General features: G+C 48.1%; 1 protein-coding gene and 1 long non-coding RNA gene across 4 annotated transcripts; both read left to right on the forward strand.

Moving 5' to 3' along the window:
- The first annotated feature begins 205 nt into the window (after positions 1–205).
- On the forward strand, positions 206–7,480 carry tlcd5b (TLC domain containing 5b). 3 transcript variants are annotated; one of them, XM_088620162.1, is made up of 3 exons: positions 206–611; positions 5,056–5,378; positions 6,414–7,480. In XM_088620162.1, the coding sequence occupies exons 2-3, from the start codon at positions 5,183–5,185 to the stop codon at positions 6,938–6,940; spliced, it is 723 nt and encodes a 240-aa protein (XP_088476288.1). In that variant the 5' UTR covers positions 206–611; positions 5,056–5,182; the 3' UTR covers positions 6,941–7,480. The 3 variants fall into 3 exon arrangements, with proteins under 3 accessions (XP_088476288.1, XP_088476290.1, XP_088476289.1); XM_088620164.1 differs by lacking the exon at positions 206–611 and adding an exon at positions 1,645–4,287; XM_088620163.1 differs by lacking the exon at positions 206–611 and adding an exon at positions 4,309–4,890.
- A 606-nt stretch (positions 7,481–8,086) lies between these two features.
- LOC148641216 (uncharacterized) lies at positions 8,087–11,078 on the forward strand. The gene is made up of 2 exons (XR_015930476.1): positions 8,087–8,288; positions 8,847–11,078. It is a non-coding gene; the product is annotated as an uncharacterized LOC148641216 (long non-coding RNA).
- Positions 11,079–15,410: the final 4,332 nt, after the last annotated feature.

Raw genomic sequence — 15,410 nt, forward strand, 5'->3', positions numbered from 1 at the left:
TCTTCGTGTGTATTTTTAAATGCTGTTGTAGTAGTGGGGTGAAATAGCTCTGTACCTGTGCACTCGGATTTACCGGAATTATGTAAAGAAAGATGCGGAGACTCAAAAAAAAAAAACTGATCAGAGAGATGAATGATCAATCATCTTCACCGCTCACACCGTGAAATACCTCATGTTGGACCTGTGCGCCAGCTGTCGGCTGAGCTGCAATGCAATCGCCTGTCGCAGGAGGGCGCTCTCACTCGCAGACGTGGATTCAGCTGGTCCTAGCGTTTCGGCGTTACCCAAGGTGTTGCAATGAGATTGCCAATCCAGCAGATGTCACTTCTATCCGACACGGAGAGCAAGTTGGCTCCCGGGAAACGCTCTCTTTCCAGGCGGCGTTGTTGACGGGCCCGTTGTCAGGGATGCAGGACCGAAATTAGGCGCTGAGGGGGCGGGGGGTTGGACAGACGGGGCAGCTGAGGACCCCGGGCGAGCCGAGGTCAGCTCCGGTGTAGCGCTCCACGGCCCTGTGGTTTCACGCCGCGATGTGGAATTATGTCCAGCTTCTGAAACACCTGGACGACAGCGCGTCCTGCAACGTGAAATTGCACTCATGTGCTTCTCAGGTAGGCATCCTCCCCCTTATGTGTTATAGCTCCTATCCAGTACTTGTATATCGATGATAAATTCTAAATGAATCGCGTATTAGCGTGACATGTCTCTACGCCTGCCACGTTATTATTAAAAGGGAGCTCCGGGTCTTTATTGTTCAGTTATTGCTCTGTTGCACAGACGTGCTGTTTCTTTGAAGCGCTCCTATGTTCCTATAATAGACGAAGGGAATTTCTCTCCGCGTTCGGCAGTTTATATAGCAGCGTGGTAATTCACGCTTAAAAGCGCTGCTAATTATGTTGGCAGGCTTGGATAACGGTTCCTGACACCCGGAGTCTTGATGCTATCACAATGAGGTAGAAACGCCGGCTGTTTTAGTTGCAATCCGGGGATTTGAGAGAGACCGCAAACGCTGAATATTTTTCTAAGCGTTCGATTTTAAAAATCCCCCGTACTAATGACAATAAAAGGGCATTAATTACCTAGACGCTACAGAGTAATTTAATAGCTGTCTGCAGAGAAGACAGGTATTAAAGCGTCCTGTAGCCTTCAAGTGCATTCATATCCATGACGAACTGTCATTAAAAAGTAATATGGAAAAACACAGGCGCGCATCAAAACGTAACGCCTTCAACGTTTGTGACTTTTAAGATTTCAAACGCAGTATATTCATGCGCTGTAAAGTCTGAAAATAAGTCTTTGAGTTTAACCGTATAACGTTTTCAGTCATGTAGTCGTTTCGCAAAGAAAGATGAGAAAGATGACAAGCTTCAGCAGCACGCCTTGATTCCCCTGGGAGCTGAAGGATAAACTGGAATAGGTGTCGGAAGACCCGAAGTCCAAGATTGCCAACCTCAACAGCTTTATTAATGGCTACGTCTATATATATATAAAAAAAAACATTTCAGGCTGTCCAGTTCATCAGGAAGTTCAAGATGTTTGTGACCCCACCAGGAAGAGGACATTAGAAAAGTTTTATCAAGAGGAGCTCCCTTTAAAGGTGCCATATAAAATAAAGTGTATTATTATTATCAAGATGTACAAAAAAATAGTGTGGGAGGTTAACTTGTGTCCAAGGGACACCATGCCTGGGAGTCTTCACATTGCTCTGGCATTACCAGGATAGTGTCTCTGGGACTGTCAGTCAAGTCTGTCACCTTATTTTAGCCCCAAACCGGTACTTCCTGTCAGGAAGCTCAGCTGGTCGCTTTATGACAATAATGCAAGGCGTTTGTCAAACATGGTGAACGGACGGCAGCAGACTGGAAAAAATCGGTGCTCTCAAAAGGTCATCTCGGACTCCTCTCAGGCTCGGCATGAAGGAATGGTCGAATATCCCTTAGGAGAAATGTCAGAACCTATTAAAAGGCATCAAACAGCTCATGCTTGTGGTAATCAAAGCTGTAGGGAGGTTCACACACTTACTACCACATATTGAATACATTTGCACATTGCACACTTAGAGTGTTGTAACTGTTTGACAGATGTGTTGGTTATATTGAAAGTCATGCAAGTCTGGAGTTTTTTTTTTTTGTTTCTTTTTCAAAGTACTGGAAGTGCACCTAGATTTCTATGCTTAATTAACTTCTAGTTACAGTTAATGGCGAGTGTGGCTGCGGTAGGTATTCACAGATCAGTCCGTTTGGGCGGTGGAGTTGCTCGGTGGAAGGTGTTAGCCCGGATCCGTGCTGGTCTGACACTGTGCTACTGAAGGAATCCCGCAGCGGAATCGGCATCTGGGATCTCCACTCTGAGCCCCGCAGTGACAGACAGGCTGCAGAAGAGCATTGTCTGTCCCCACTCCCCTGTGCAACAGTAATGAAGTCGTTAGTACAGGGTTACGCCTTTTTTTAATTTAGTCTGATTCTCAGATTACAAGAATCCCCCCCCCCCCCGATGCAGATGACTGTCCGCATGAATTCTTTCGAGTTTTTCTTTGACTCTGCTGGTTAACCACCGCTGACAGGCCTGTATCCCTGTCAAACCGAAGCCCTGCTGGGCAGACTCAGGCCCGCTCGACCTAGCAGGCCTGTCCTAGTTTGGGAGGGGGCTTGGACTGGATCAACCCCCCCCAGTTCCTTTCCTTCTCCCAACGTGTAAACCGACAGCGAACGAGTGTCAGCGCGGCGCCTGCCCCTGGGGCAGCGCCCTCGGCCTCGCGCTCGTCTGCGGCCCGGAGCTGGCGCGGGGATGCGATACCGGCTCTCCTGGTCTGGCAGAATCGGAGTGGCTCTCGTCGTCCTTCACGTGCTTTTCGGGAACGCCATTCCTTGGCCACTCCTGCTGTGGACTGGGTGACCCTGGAGTACAGACAGCGGGCTGCAACTCATTCTCTTCCAGCCCCTTGTTGTGCAAGCGGACAGCCAGCTGGATTGCTGTCAATTCTCCTTAACTGACCGTCTAAATCAAGTTCACAAGGTTCTTCCAGCATTCTTAAACAGTGATTCTTCCTGTTTTGAACCTCCTGTGCTTCTTCGTTAGAAGACCTGAAATATATGCTGATAACTGAGCCATAACGTAGCTCCCGAAAGAAAAACGGTACTGTTGTGGTTGCAATATTTCTTGAAGTCATGTCTCCGGTTGTTCACTCCCTGTTTTTAATACCAGAATGTCTGTGCTAATGTCATGGCATTCCAACAATGAAAACACACACGATTGCTTCCAGAGCTGTTTTTGCTCTGGCATGAAATTTGCTTCATTTAACGTTTTTTTCCCCCCGTACGCTGAGTGAAAAGCACACGTACCTTTTTGTTTTCCCTCTAAAACATATTGTGTTTTAGGAGAAGTGACATCTTCTCCTGATAATTTGGCAAATTAAGGTGCGGATTATACTCAGCCTGCAAAATTCCACTTGTATATAGATAATCCAACTGGAACTGCAACTGCTGTGTGACCTTTTCAATACAATATCGAACCTGGAGGACCTTTATCACAATAGACTGGATCCTCGTGTTATCTGAGTCCTCTTCCCCAGCATCTCAAAAACAGACCAATAAGTCTGAAAGTGCCCAAACTTGTGACTTTTATTATGCATTATCTTGTTTTGCTCTAATTATCATCAGTGGTTATCACCTTACTGCCAATACAAAAATGACCAGATATATCTCTTCACTTCCATTAATCATTTCCTTGTGCATTTTCCTTATTTCTACTCTGTCACATAGTGATCAGTGCCTGGGAGCAGAGACCCACTGTAAAGGACTTTGTTGAGGTATCTCACACTCTAGGTTCACCATCCTGTAGGAAATTAGTACTTCCAGGGTAACGAGTGGCTTTTCCTGTTATAGCTGTTGATTGTTTTGTGCAGGCGTTCTAGATGGCCAATTTAAAACATTTAAGAGTATTTCACCCCCCATCTAAGACACAGCTTTCGGGAAATGCCAGTAGTTCTGCTACACAGCCTGTTGCTCCAGTTTTGAACCAGTTCGAAAAGTATCTCCAGCTGTCCAGTGTCTGTCGTTGCAACATGCCTTCTGAGATGTTTTCCAACCCTGGCGAAGGAGGGCGAAGGGCAGGGATTTGTTCCCAGCGCTGAGTGCTTTCCAGAACCCTGGAGCGGGTTTCAGAAGCGGCTCATCTCGCCCGCTGCTCTCCTCGTCTCTCAGAGCAGTTGTGTTAGCGAAGAGACGGGCTTGGCAAAGCAAGTATCTGCCTGAAAGTGCATTTACGTTATACCATCGTGTATTGATAGTAAGTAATCTTATTACCCTGCTTAGGGTGTTACATGTGGTGTGGGGGTAGGGAGGTTGAGGAGTAATCTAATTTGGTGGTGGCTGTAAGTTTCTTACAGTGCTTGTAACACTGGAGCTACCAGGGTGAGGTGCTTATCTGCTAAAATAAGAACAGTATTCTTCCTTGAAAAATGATGTGGCACCAAGACGCTGATGAGAAACAGAGGATTTACACACTCTGATTTACGAACTGGAGATGGAGGAGAAGAGGCTGGTCAGCTACTAATGCAGCAGGATGTCAAAGCTTCTAGGATTTTTGCTAAGGGGCTGAAAACCTTCTTCAGGGCTGTGGCTGCAGGCTTCAGAAGGTCCACTCAGGTGCCCACCTGTGTGTCCTGCGTGTGAGGAGAGCCGGCAGGCCACTCCGGGGACGAGTGCTGGATTTCACGCTGCGTTTCGGAAGAAGACAGCCAGTCGGTTGCCATCTCCTTGGCTCTGACAGGAGGATGCTGCTTGATGACCGCTGGGAGTGTGAAGCGAGGTGGCTGTAAAAACACAGCACGCAGGCCAATAGTCTCCTGAGGTCGAGAAGCAGCACCGACTTCACGAATTATGAAGAAATGTAAGATGTTGTGTGTAACTGAAATCAAAATTGAAATATATTAGAAACAGTAATGCAGAAAGTGCAATGTAGGAAAAGGTATGGCTACGAGGGTAAGGGACATCTAGGAAGGAAAACAAATTAAAAAGCAAAAGAAATGCTGTTTGCTTGCTGTGCTTTCTTCAGGTACCTGTGGGACTGTTTCAGAAGGTGAACTGGAATTACAGCTCCTCCCTCAGAGGGTTTCTCTAGCAGCTGCTGAGAATCTCTTCTTGCGTTCCCGCGTGTGGGGCTCCTTCTGCTTAGCCAGGAGATGACATCGCTGCTCCTGGAGGTGTCCTGCAGCCTGATGGGCTGGATCGCCCTTTACGCCTCGCTCTGTCGCCTCGACGATCGCCACGGCTACGAGTGGAACTGCAGGCTGGTGACGCTGCTCCACGGAGTCCTGATTGTCTGCCTGACCGCCTACATTGGCTTCGTCGATGGCCCCTGGCCCTTTACCAGCCCAGGTAGGCTCAGCGCGTCGGGGAGGGTCTCCTGCGGGACCTCAGAGGAAACAATCACCACCACACCTGCAGTGCCTCTGTTTCTGCAGCATCCACTGATCATTTGTTTCGCTGATTATTGTTGTTATAGCAGGAACGCTTTTCCTGTTTGGGGAGGAGTCATGGAAGCTGAAGAGTGCCTGCCTGTGCTTTCTTGAGTTTAGCTCCCTGTGATCAGCATACCACACAATCCACTGTCGCAGGCAGTTCAAAATGCGGGCTCTTTGCAAGTTTTTAAGAATTGCAAAGATGTGAAAAAGAGACCAAGAGACCTCTTACATTACATGCTACACTGACAGGTTGAAGGGATGAGCCTGAGCAGAGAGAGCAAGGGGAGTTGATGTAAGCAGGCCCTCCAAGAGCTCAGGGGAGGCCCAGGCCATTTCACATTGTGAGGCCCCCTCATTGTTTGAGGAGAGTGGTAAAAAAATTATTTAAATGTAAAGAATGGCATGATTAGACGATTAGGGCGGACGTTTTGAAACTCTTAAGGAATGGTAGATTCAGCACTGAAAGGCGGACATTTTTTTACAGCCGTGGACTTGAGTCGAGAATCACAGTACACAGTAAAAGTTCCAAATTTGACTCAAGTCGAGGAACACAGCCAAAGGGTTAAAGTGGAAGACCATGCACCCTTGGGTGAGGTGAGGCCTGGGCCCTGCTGAGCCCCCCTTTCGTAGGGCCTGGATGTACGCATTCAAAATCCTCAAAGGCGCTGCCAAGGTCAACCCAGCAGACATCCACAGCATGAAAGGTGAAACACTCACCAGGGGCCACAAGTGGGCACCACATGATGGCGCATTTAAAACCAGCAACAGGAGGCACTCCTGTGCCCAAAGAGTTGTGGGGGTATGGAACAAGCTGCCCAGCCATGCAACTTGGAGCTTCTGTCAAGAAAGGGCTGGATGAGGACCCGGGATGAATTGGCTACTAACAAACAAGAAGGCGAGATGGTGCCTGGTATGTTCTCAGTGCGTCTTTGTGTCTTCTCTCCGGCAGGTTCGGAGAACACGCCTCTGCAGGCCTGGGCCATGTGCCTGAGCTTGGGCTACTTCCTGTTTGACATGAGCTGGTGCCTCTACTTCCGGACGGAGGGCGCCGTCATGCTGGCCCACCACACGGTGAGCATCCTGGGCATCATGCTGGCGCTGTGGCTGGGCGAGTCGGGGCTGGAGGTCTGCGCCGTGCTGTTCGGCAGCGAGATCACCAACCCGCTCCTGCAGGCCCGCTGGTTCCTGCGCCAGGCGGGGCGCTACGAGGGCCCGGCCGGCGACCTGGTGGACCTGTTGTTCGTGGTGCTGTTTGCCGGCGTGCGCGTCGGCCTGGGCTCCTGGATGCTGTGCTGCGAGCTGGCCTCCCCCCGGCCCCGGCTGGCGATGAAGGCCGGCGGCGTGGCGATGTACGCCCTCTCCTGGGTCTTCATGGCCAACATCGCCCGCTTCGCCTACCGCAAGAGCAGCGCCAAGTACCGCCGCTGGCAGGACCGCAAGAGGGCGCTCAACGGGCATGCTGGGAAGGCGGCGTGACCCCGAGTTCCCTCCGCCTTGCGGAAGCCGACGCTGGCTCTTCCCTTCCTGCTCGCAGAGAGATTGTGATGAGTATGCAGCCCGCCTGGGCGGGGGGGCGTTTAACGTAAACAAACCCGAATTGTTTTTTTATATCGCTCTGCTCTCTCACCCGAGTTCCCCAGCTGGCCTCGATTTTTTAATTAAACTCGGAGAGCGCTGTTATCTGGAGAACGTGTTCCTTCGGGACTCCAGTGTGCTGCGGATGAAATTGTTTCAGCGTAGCTTGAGGAAAAAAAGGCTGTATAGCAGCTCTTACAAGCAGGACAACAGCAGTGATCACATGTTCTGTTTACCAGCTTGACGTACACATCATATTCCTGATCCCATTTGTATGCCTCTCTTTCATCCCCTTATGTAGTTAGAGATCCAGATTTCCCTTTTCAAGCGGTTTAACTACAGAACAGCTTGATGTTAGTGGAAGGCAGCGCCACTTTCCTCAGTGTGCCCAGAATGAGGAATCTGGGCTCGCGTCAAAAGCTAGACACTCACTTTAATCGATCAACTTTTCGATCAACTAGCCAGCAGCCATATCACCCTGCAACTCACAACTGGCAACCCACTGAAGCTAAGCAGGTGTGAGCCTGGTCAGTACCTGGATGGGAGACCTCCTGGGAAAAACTAAGGTTGCTGCTGGAAGAGGTGTTAGTGGGGCCAGCAGGGGGCGCTCACCCTGCAGTCCATGTGGGTTCTAATGCCCCAGTATAGTGATGGGGACACTATACTGTAAAACAGGCGCCGTCCTTCGGATGAGACGTAAAACCGAGGTCCTGACTCTCTGTGGTCATTAAAAATCCCAGGGCGCTTCTCGAAAAGAGTAGGGGTGTAACCCCGGTGTCCTGGCCAAATTTCCAATTGGCCCTTACCAATCATGGCCTCCTAATAATCCCCTTCTATAAATTGGCTACATTACTCTGCTCTCCTCCCCACTGATAGCTGATGTGTGGTGAGCGTTCTGGCGCACTATGGCTGCCGTCGCATCATCCAGGTGGATGCTGCACATTGGTGGTGGTGGAGGGGAGTCCCCATTACCTGTAAAGCACTTTGAGTGGAGTGTCCAGAAAAAGCGCTATATAAGTGTAAGCAATTATTATTATTATTATTAACTCTGTTCTCTTGACGCTTATGGGTTAAAGCGAGTTGTTGCAGCATAGGGCTTAGAAGCAGCGCCTCGCTTTCCTGTCGCTAGAGGCCGCCAGTGCTGGCGAACAGCAGACGTCATCCCCAGAGACTCGCTGCGCGGCACGCTGCGTGGGAGTCTGCCGTCTGCAGCGCCTTCAGATAGAAATCTTGGCTGAATGTAGATAAGGTGAGATTTCCTGTAGATTGACTAGTGCCGTGCCATCATAACGGCACCGATCGCCCAAATAGGCTGTCATAGAATCTGCCTAGGGGCCGTTTTACAGCGGTACATCGTGTTTAACGTTTTGCGGAGAAAAAGAGACTCTTTTAAGGCATAAGTCTTGTAATACATTTGTTGATCAGCAAATAATGAGCATAAATGATTTAGTATTTTGTTACTTTTATATTATTCTATTTTTTTAGAGACAAGTATGGGAATACTGTCTATTTTTGCCCTGTGTCTAAAGATCATAGGGATTGTTCTAGCTTTTAGGAAAGAATGGTATTGTTTAAAAGGAACTACTGGATGAAACCTGCAGCAGTTTTTAATTTAAGAGTGTAAATAAGGGGGGGGTTGTATTATTTTCCAGATCAGCCCGCCATAACCCCGCTGTCTCCTCCTCTCTCCCTGACTCAAGGGCTTTTTATTGCAAATGCGATACCTAGGCTAAAACATGTCGCCTTACGGATTATGATCAAAAATCAAAAACGAGTTTATTTCGGTTTCCCGCGATCTGTCTGACAGCTCGGACTGCTGAAGCAAGCCGGGAGCTGCCCGCCTTCAAGTGAGGTCTCGGGGAACAGAAATACACGGGACCTGCCCGCTGCACCCTTACACTGGACGGTAGAGGGCAGCATGATCTTTTCATCAAGTCTCTTAAATCCCGTCACAATGCTTGTTCAGTCCGTGTGCATTGGCTGCCCCGGATCGCCTTACAAACGCACGTGTGACGTCATCGGTTCTGCACGTCACAGGTGCATGTGTGACGTCTTCCGATGCGGCCCTACCGGGATTTTTTGTAGGTGCTGAAGACGAACAGCTCCAATGTCACAGCGCTACCAGTGCCCTGGCTTTGCACTGCCATCGTTGCGACTCGCAACTCTCAGAAAATAAGGGCTAGCCGGAATACGGGCACGCGTTTGTCCGAGCCTCGTTAGAGCCGGTCACGTGTGGCCGCGGTGACGCGCCCAGCCAGCCCGCCCGTCTCTCAAAGCAGGAGCGATGGTACTGGGAGGCTGTGCAACTCTCTCTCTCTCTCAAGCAGAGGTGAGGGAGTAGTCAAAAGCTAAAATTACTTGACTTTTATTTTTTTAATTCAAAATCAACTCTACTGTACAATACACATTAATCTTAAAGTGAGTGTGTACTCTTAACAAAACATAACCTCTCTACTAATTTATATATTTTTAAAGAAGTTCTTAAAAGGTGATTGTCCTTTTTCAATCCATTTACTGTGCAAGTGGTTGCCAGGGCTGGACTTGCACCCTGAGAGAGTCAAAGTCCGGGCCTCCCCCCCTCTCCCGGCTCCGAAACTGCGATCGGCCGGGCCTGCCGGAGCTTTAGGGGAACAGGGTCTCCCTCCTCAGGGCCTGTACAGGACCCGCAGAAGCCCCGTTGGGCGACGCTGCGATTCATCCTCCCTGTCCGGAGGTGTAGGACCTGTACACAGGAGGCACCGAGAGGGCGCAGAGCCGGCGCGGGTGCAGATGATCCGGTCTGAGGTGTCGGTCATTTCCACCGCCGGGCTCGGTCTCCGGACGCGCCGCCGCCGGCCCGGAGCGGAGGGGACACGACAGCAGAGACGGCTGCTCGTCGCGTTTCACGGACGAAACAGAACGAAGAACAGGGCAGTGGGGCAAGTGTAAATCTACATCTTCTCCCCCGGCGCCTTTGTGAAAAGTAATGGTGTTCCTTGCACCCCGTCTTCTTGTCTGTTTCGGGGTGCATTGTGGTTGACCTGATTCAATAAGCAAAACAACTTCAGAGCTGCGGCGCTTTGGGGGGAAAAGAACAGAAGAGTTTAGTTTGAGATAATTGCAGCCATCGTTGATTCTCCCCGTTACTGTCCGATTCTTCAAGCGTTACGCGCAGGCCAACACGACGCAGAGCGGTGCTCTGTTTCTTTTGTAACCAGTAACCCGCCCTGGCAAGGGAAAGCGGGGAACAGCTGGTCCCTGCAGACGAGCGCCGTCATTTTTTTCCAGCGCTGTGGCTCCTGTCCCTTCGCGTGACGGCTGCGGGCAGCCCCGCGCGCAGGGGGTCCGGCGGGGCGGTGCCGGAACTGGCCGGGCCTGGCGCGAGGCGGCGAGCTGGGGCCGCGCTGTTCCGGGTTTCACGCGTCCGGTGCGCCGGGAACGCGTGGCTCTGGGCACCGTGGTCCGGCGGCTGAGCGCAGGGCCGGCGGGGAGAGAGAGACTGGTTGTTCAAAGCCAAGGACGTTCAGGATTGTCGGAAGAGAGAGGCGGGGCTTCAGAATAATGATTTTGCACAGATTTTGGATCCTTTTGCCTTTGGACCTATTTATAAACTACATTAAGACACCTTATTCTGTATTCTTACGACATGGTTGGTAATATGAATATTTTTTACACTTTTGAAACTGTAAAGCCACTTTTGAATACCATTGAAACTGTTTTTGACTGAAAATATGATATCCTGTGTTATTAAAATGAAGCGTTTTTATCCCTTCAATGATGATGGGGACGAGTCCAGAGGGCTGTTTGTAAACTTCCTTGGTTTATCTTCATCCTGGGGAATTTGGAGGGTAGGTTCCCTTTACCACAGTACACAGAAACAGCTTCTTCATTGATCACCTGCTGAGTCGATTGTGAAACGAGCTCATACATAAAAAGCTAAAACACATCAAACAACTGGAGGTCTTATTTTGTGGAATTAAAATGTCATATAACTAGAATATTTTTAAATGAGAGTTCAAGTTTGTATTGACATTAATTAAAACATTGAAATTCAGTACAATGTGGGGCTGGTGATGTCTTTATTAGAAAAAACAGAACTTAATTCCTTTTACTTTCCTTTTGCATTTTACAGATTCCGCTGCATACATCAGTAGTCATTGGTAGTCAACAGTCTGTTTAGGACTGTTATATTCACAAAAATCACTGAGAGGGACAATGTTTTCAGAAATGTCTTTGGGGTGAAAATAAGACTCAAAAACTCAAAGGATCAAAGTGATGACCAGATGTTTATTTAGTAAAAGTTAGAATAGTTCATGGGTGAGGATGCTGTAGCATATTTCATATCAGAAATAGGTTGACTGGAAGTATAAGTTCAGATATGTCAGTGGAGAGTAACTCATTAACCATCCAATTTGTAACCACTTCTTCCAATTCAGGGTCTAATTCAGAGACTATCCCAGCAGGCAAAGGGCTCAAGGCGGGGTACACCCTGGAGGGGACACCAGTCCAAGGCAGGGCACACACAGACACAGACAAACACGTTCACTCACACCTGGGCCAATGTTCCTTTAAGCCAATTAACCCACCTGCACGTTTTTGGACTGTGGGAGGAAAGTGGAGCACCCAGAGGAAACACAGGTGAACATGGGGAGAACATACAAACTCCACACAGACAGCATCCCAGGTCTGAAATTGAACCCAGAGCCCCAGCACTGCAATGCTAACCACTGTGCCACTCTGCGACACCCTTACTCATTATCACAAACTCAAATCATCTCCGAGAATGCTTTATGCACATAAAAATTGGAAATCTGAGGAACTGTTGCTTTCTTTAACTCCTTTGCAGGTTCCAATTTACATTACTTACCTGCCTTTCAGGAAACGCTGCAGTTGATCTGGTCAGGAATTGTTCAATTACTCCGATTGTCAGAGAAACATGTAATATTGCCATCTGTCCGGTAGGTGGCAGGTTACTCCACTTTTTCGCATGCTTTAGTTTTGCAAACAAAACGCCGAATTTGGCACTCGGGTACTGGGAGTCAAGTGGAAAGTCCACTCAGATGCAAGTTGCTTATGTAAGGGGTTACTTTTGTAAAATTAACATGAATTTGGGGTCGGGGGAAATACTTAAACATTGATCTGTATTGCATGTACAGTATGAAGTTATCGTAGAGAAACTATTAAACATAACAGACCCCTACACGAGTAATTGTATTTGACTACGTTCGTTACATGATCATGGTCACAATTAAGTATTTTTCCCAACACTGGCTGTAAATTTACTAGTCCAGAACAAAAAGCATCGCAGGCCTGATGGACATGAAATGGTGCTTTATCTTATATTTTCAACTTGCCTTTGATTTGTTTGTGTTCGTAACCATGAAATCTTCTTTGCCGGCTTCCGTCCTAAAATCAATATTGCATCTTACTACTTCCGACTCTCCGTCGCGACTTTTGTAAAACTGAAGTTCTGGACCCCCTATTACAGACTTAATCTGTCATCTTCCCGTGAATCTTCTTTAAACTGCCAGGGTTAAAATACAAAGGGAGGACTGGGACAGAGGCTGGGACATTATGTGAGAAATGCAATAAAATGTGGTGCACGTCTCGTTTCATACCTATTTTACATGGTCACAAATGCAAAACCAAAAAAAAAAACCAAACATTTACACGTCTCAACTATTTTTTGTCATTCTTGGGACCCTGAAACATTTTTGGATCGCTTTACAACTTTGCAGCATTTTCTAATAAATGAACAGCTACTCATTTCGGAAACGCATACAGCCCCTTGGCTGCGATTTAATTTATTTCTGCCTTGAGGAGGATGCAGTTTTTTTGCCCACAACCGCTTCAGATATGACAGGCGCTTTAAAAAGTATTGCATTCCCAGGGGGCTCTGAGCTCTCCAGCTTCCGGGGGACTGATGCTGGTCATCGGATTTTAGGAAGCCGTTCACATCGATCGCGATGGTCGGGACCGACCTCTGTGCCGCTTGTAGGCCGCGTTAGGAATCACACAGCCCTGCTTTCAGACATTACATCACGGATCCTTGTTTGTTTAGAGATAAAACCCGGAGATAAGCATTGCATTTATCCGGCGCAGATCTGCGAAGAAATATTCTTTTTTTGTAAATCATTAACTGAAAAGTAGGAAACAGTAAAAAAAAAACCCGAGCCGGGATGCGAGCATGCTCGGATTCTCTCATGACTAAATCCTGGAGGAATGGCCCTGTTTTCACTGCGAAGGGGCGAGGCTGTGTCCACTTTTATTTCTAGAAAATAATAATGAACAAGTAATAGGTTTATTACCTCTAGGTGGAGTATGGAATAAACCTATTACTTGTTTCTTTGCAGCCTACGCATGCTGACTCAGCTACCCACCTGAAATAATAATAATAATAATAATAATAATAATAATAATAATAATAATAATAATAATTGCTTACACTTACATAGTGCTTTTCTGGACACTCCACTCAAAATGCTTTACAGGTAATGGGGATCCCCTCCACCACCACCAGTGTGCAGCCCCACCTGGATGATGCGACGGCAGCCCTAGTGCGCCAGAACGCTCACCACACACCAGCTCTCAGTGGGGAGGAGAGCAGAGCAATGAAGCCAATTCATAGAGGGGGATTATAAGGAGGCCATGATTGATAAGGGCCAATGGGAAAGTTGGCCAGGACACCGGGGTTACACCCCTAATCTTTTCTTGGAACATCCTGGGATGACCACAGAGAGTCAGGACCTCGGTTTTACGTCTCACCTGAAGGACGGCGCCTGTTTACAGTATAGTGTCCCGGTCACTATACTGGGGCATTAGGACCCACGTGGACCACAGGGTGACATTGCTACTGGCTTGAGCGTCTGCATACAGCCCTATGTTCTGCGTCAGTGGCCGAATGGTAATGAGGTTTTCTCACCAAAGTGATCCCTGTAGTTCAGAACCTGCAAGGTGCTTCAGGATCCTGTAGGCCTAGACACCACACTGTACGGTGGTTAAACAAATACATTTCATATATAACTGGTCTGAGCACTTCCGTTATGCGTGTCCAGTCCTGGCCCTGGAGGTCTTGTGTATGTATATGGGTTTTCATTCCAGGTCATCTCTTCACGGGCTCAACCAGCTGGGTACTGGCTTAACTGGGCCGATCTTACAGCTTTCTGAGCTCTCTCTGTTTGTTAACGAGGTGCACGACACGCCGCGGTCCACCACCAGGACTGGACGCCTAACCCGTCTCCCAGGTGAACCCTGGCGGCTTGCGTCCTCCTCCAGGGAGGAGATCCACTTCGGGTTTTGCTGACTCTCCCTCTAAGGAGGAGTAGCTGAGACCTGCTCTCTTCATTAACGTAAGAACGAAAGAGAAGTCACAGGAAGGAGCGCTCTGCTTGTTTGGCTGCTGTTGATCCAGCCACCTCTCGAAATATCCCAGGAATCTGGCTTCAATAACATAGCTGGGCAGTTTGCTCCAGACACTCGCTACTCTTTGTGTAAAAAGGAACCTCCTTTTTCTAACCCAATACAAGCATTAGTATCATTATTCACTGGATGTATTTTGTCCTGGCTTCTGATGTCTTCCCGACATAAAAAAAAACTTACAAATTCTAGCAACTGTGTAACGATGAAAGAGGTCACTGGGGCTGTGGGACAGCCAGGAAATCGAGCTCCTGATAAATCTCTCTGCACAGCCTCTAGTGGATCCGATAACTGCCCGCTTAATTGCTTAATTTGTGTGCAGACTTTACCCTCTGCGAGAGACGATTGTCTTAACGGCAGAGCGCCTTGCATTCCATGCTGTTCTGTCACGTAGTCGGGGAACTGACGAGCACAAAACGTCAGGCAGCCTTGATAAAACCCACTCAATTCACTAAGCGTAAGCGCCCCCACCAGTCTTACAGAAAAGACCTGGCGAAACTCGGAGGGTGTGATGCAATTATAAGGGAGGTCAATACTATCTACCAGGCGATGGCTGCGTTTTAGGTACCGTGACAATTTGACACGATACAATCTCAGCTTGCCGCACGTCGTTTTAATGACATAATATACTCGGTTTCCAAGCATCATCCACGTAATATTGCTTGGGCATCGAGTTGAAAGAATAAAAAAAAAATACTCTAATGTGTTTTACAAATGTCATTTTCCCTTACCGTGATGTCAAGATATGGGAACTAAACAATGACACAGTGGATACATTAACACAAATAAAACACGCGTTATATACTACATTTCACTTTCTTGTCCAATTTATAAAACTTTATTATCAGGAAAATAAACCTCACAAATTAAAGCCATTTTCACATGGGATATCTTGTAAAAAATACCGATCCCCGTTCTTCCTACTGAGTTCTCTTTGGGATTATATGTTTTTGGTTGGGCGGAAGTAGACGCAGGA

This window comes from Lepisosteus platostomus, chromosome 25, assembly GCF_059453375.1.
Source record: "Lepisosteus platostomus isolate fLepPlt1 chromosome 25, fLepPlt1.hap1, whole genome shotgun sequence".
NCBI lineage: Eukaryota > Metazoa > Chordata > Actinopteri > Semionotiformes > Lepisosteidae > Lepisosteus > Lepisosteus platostomus.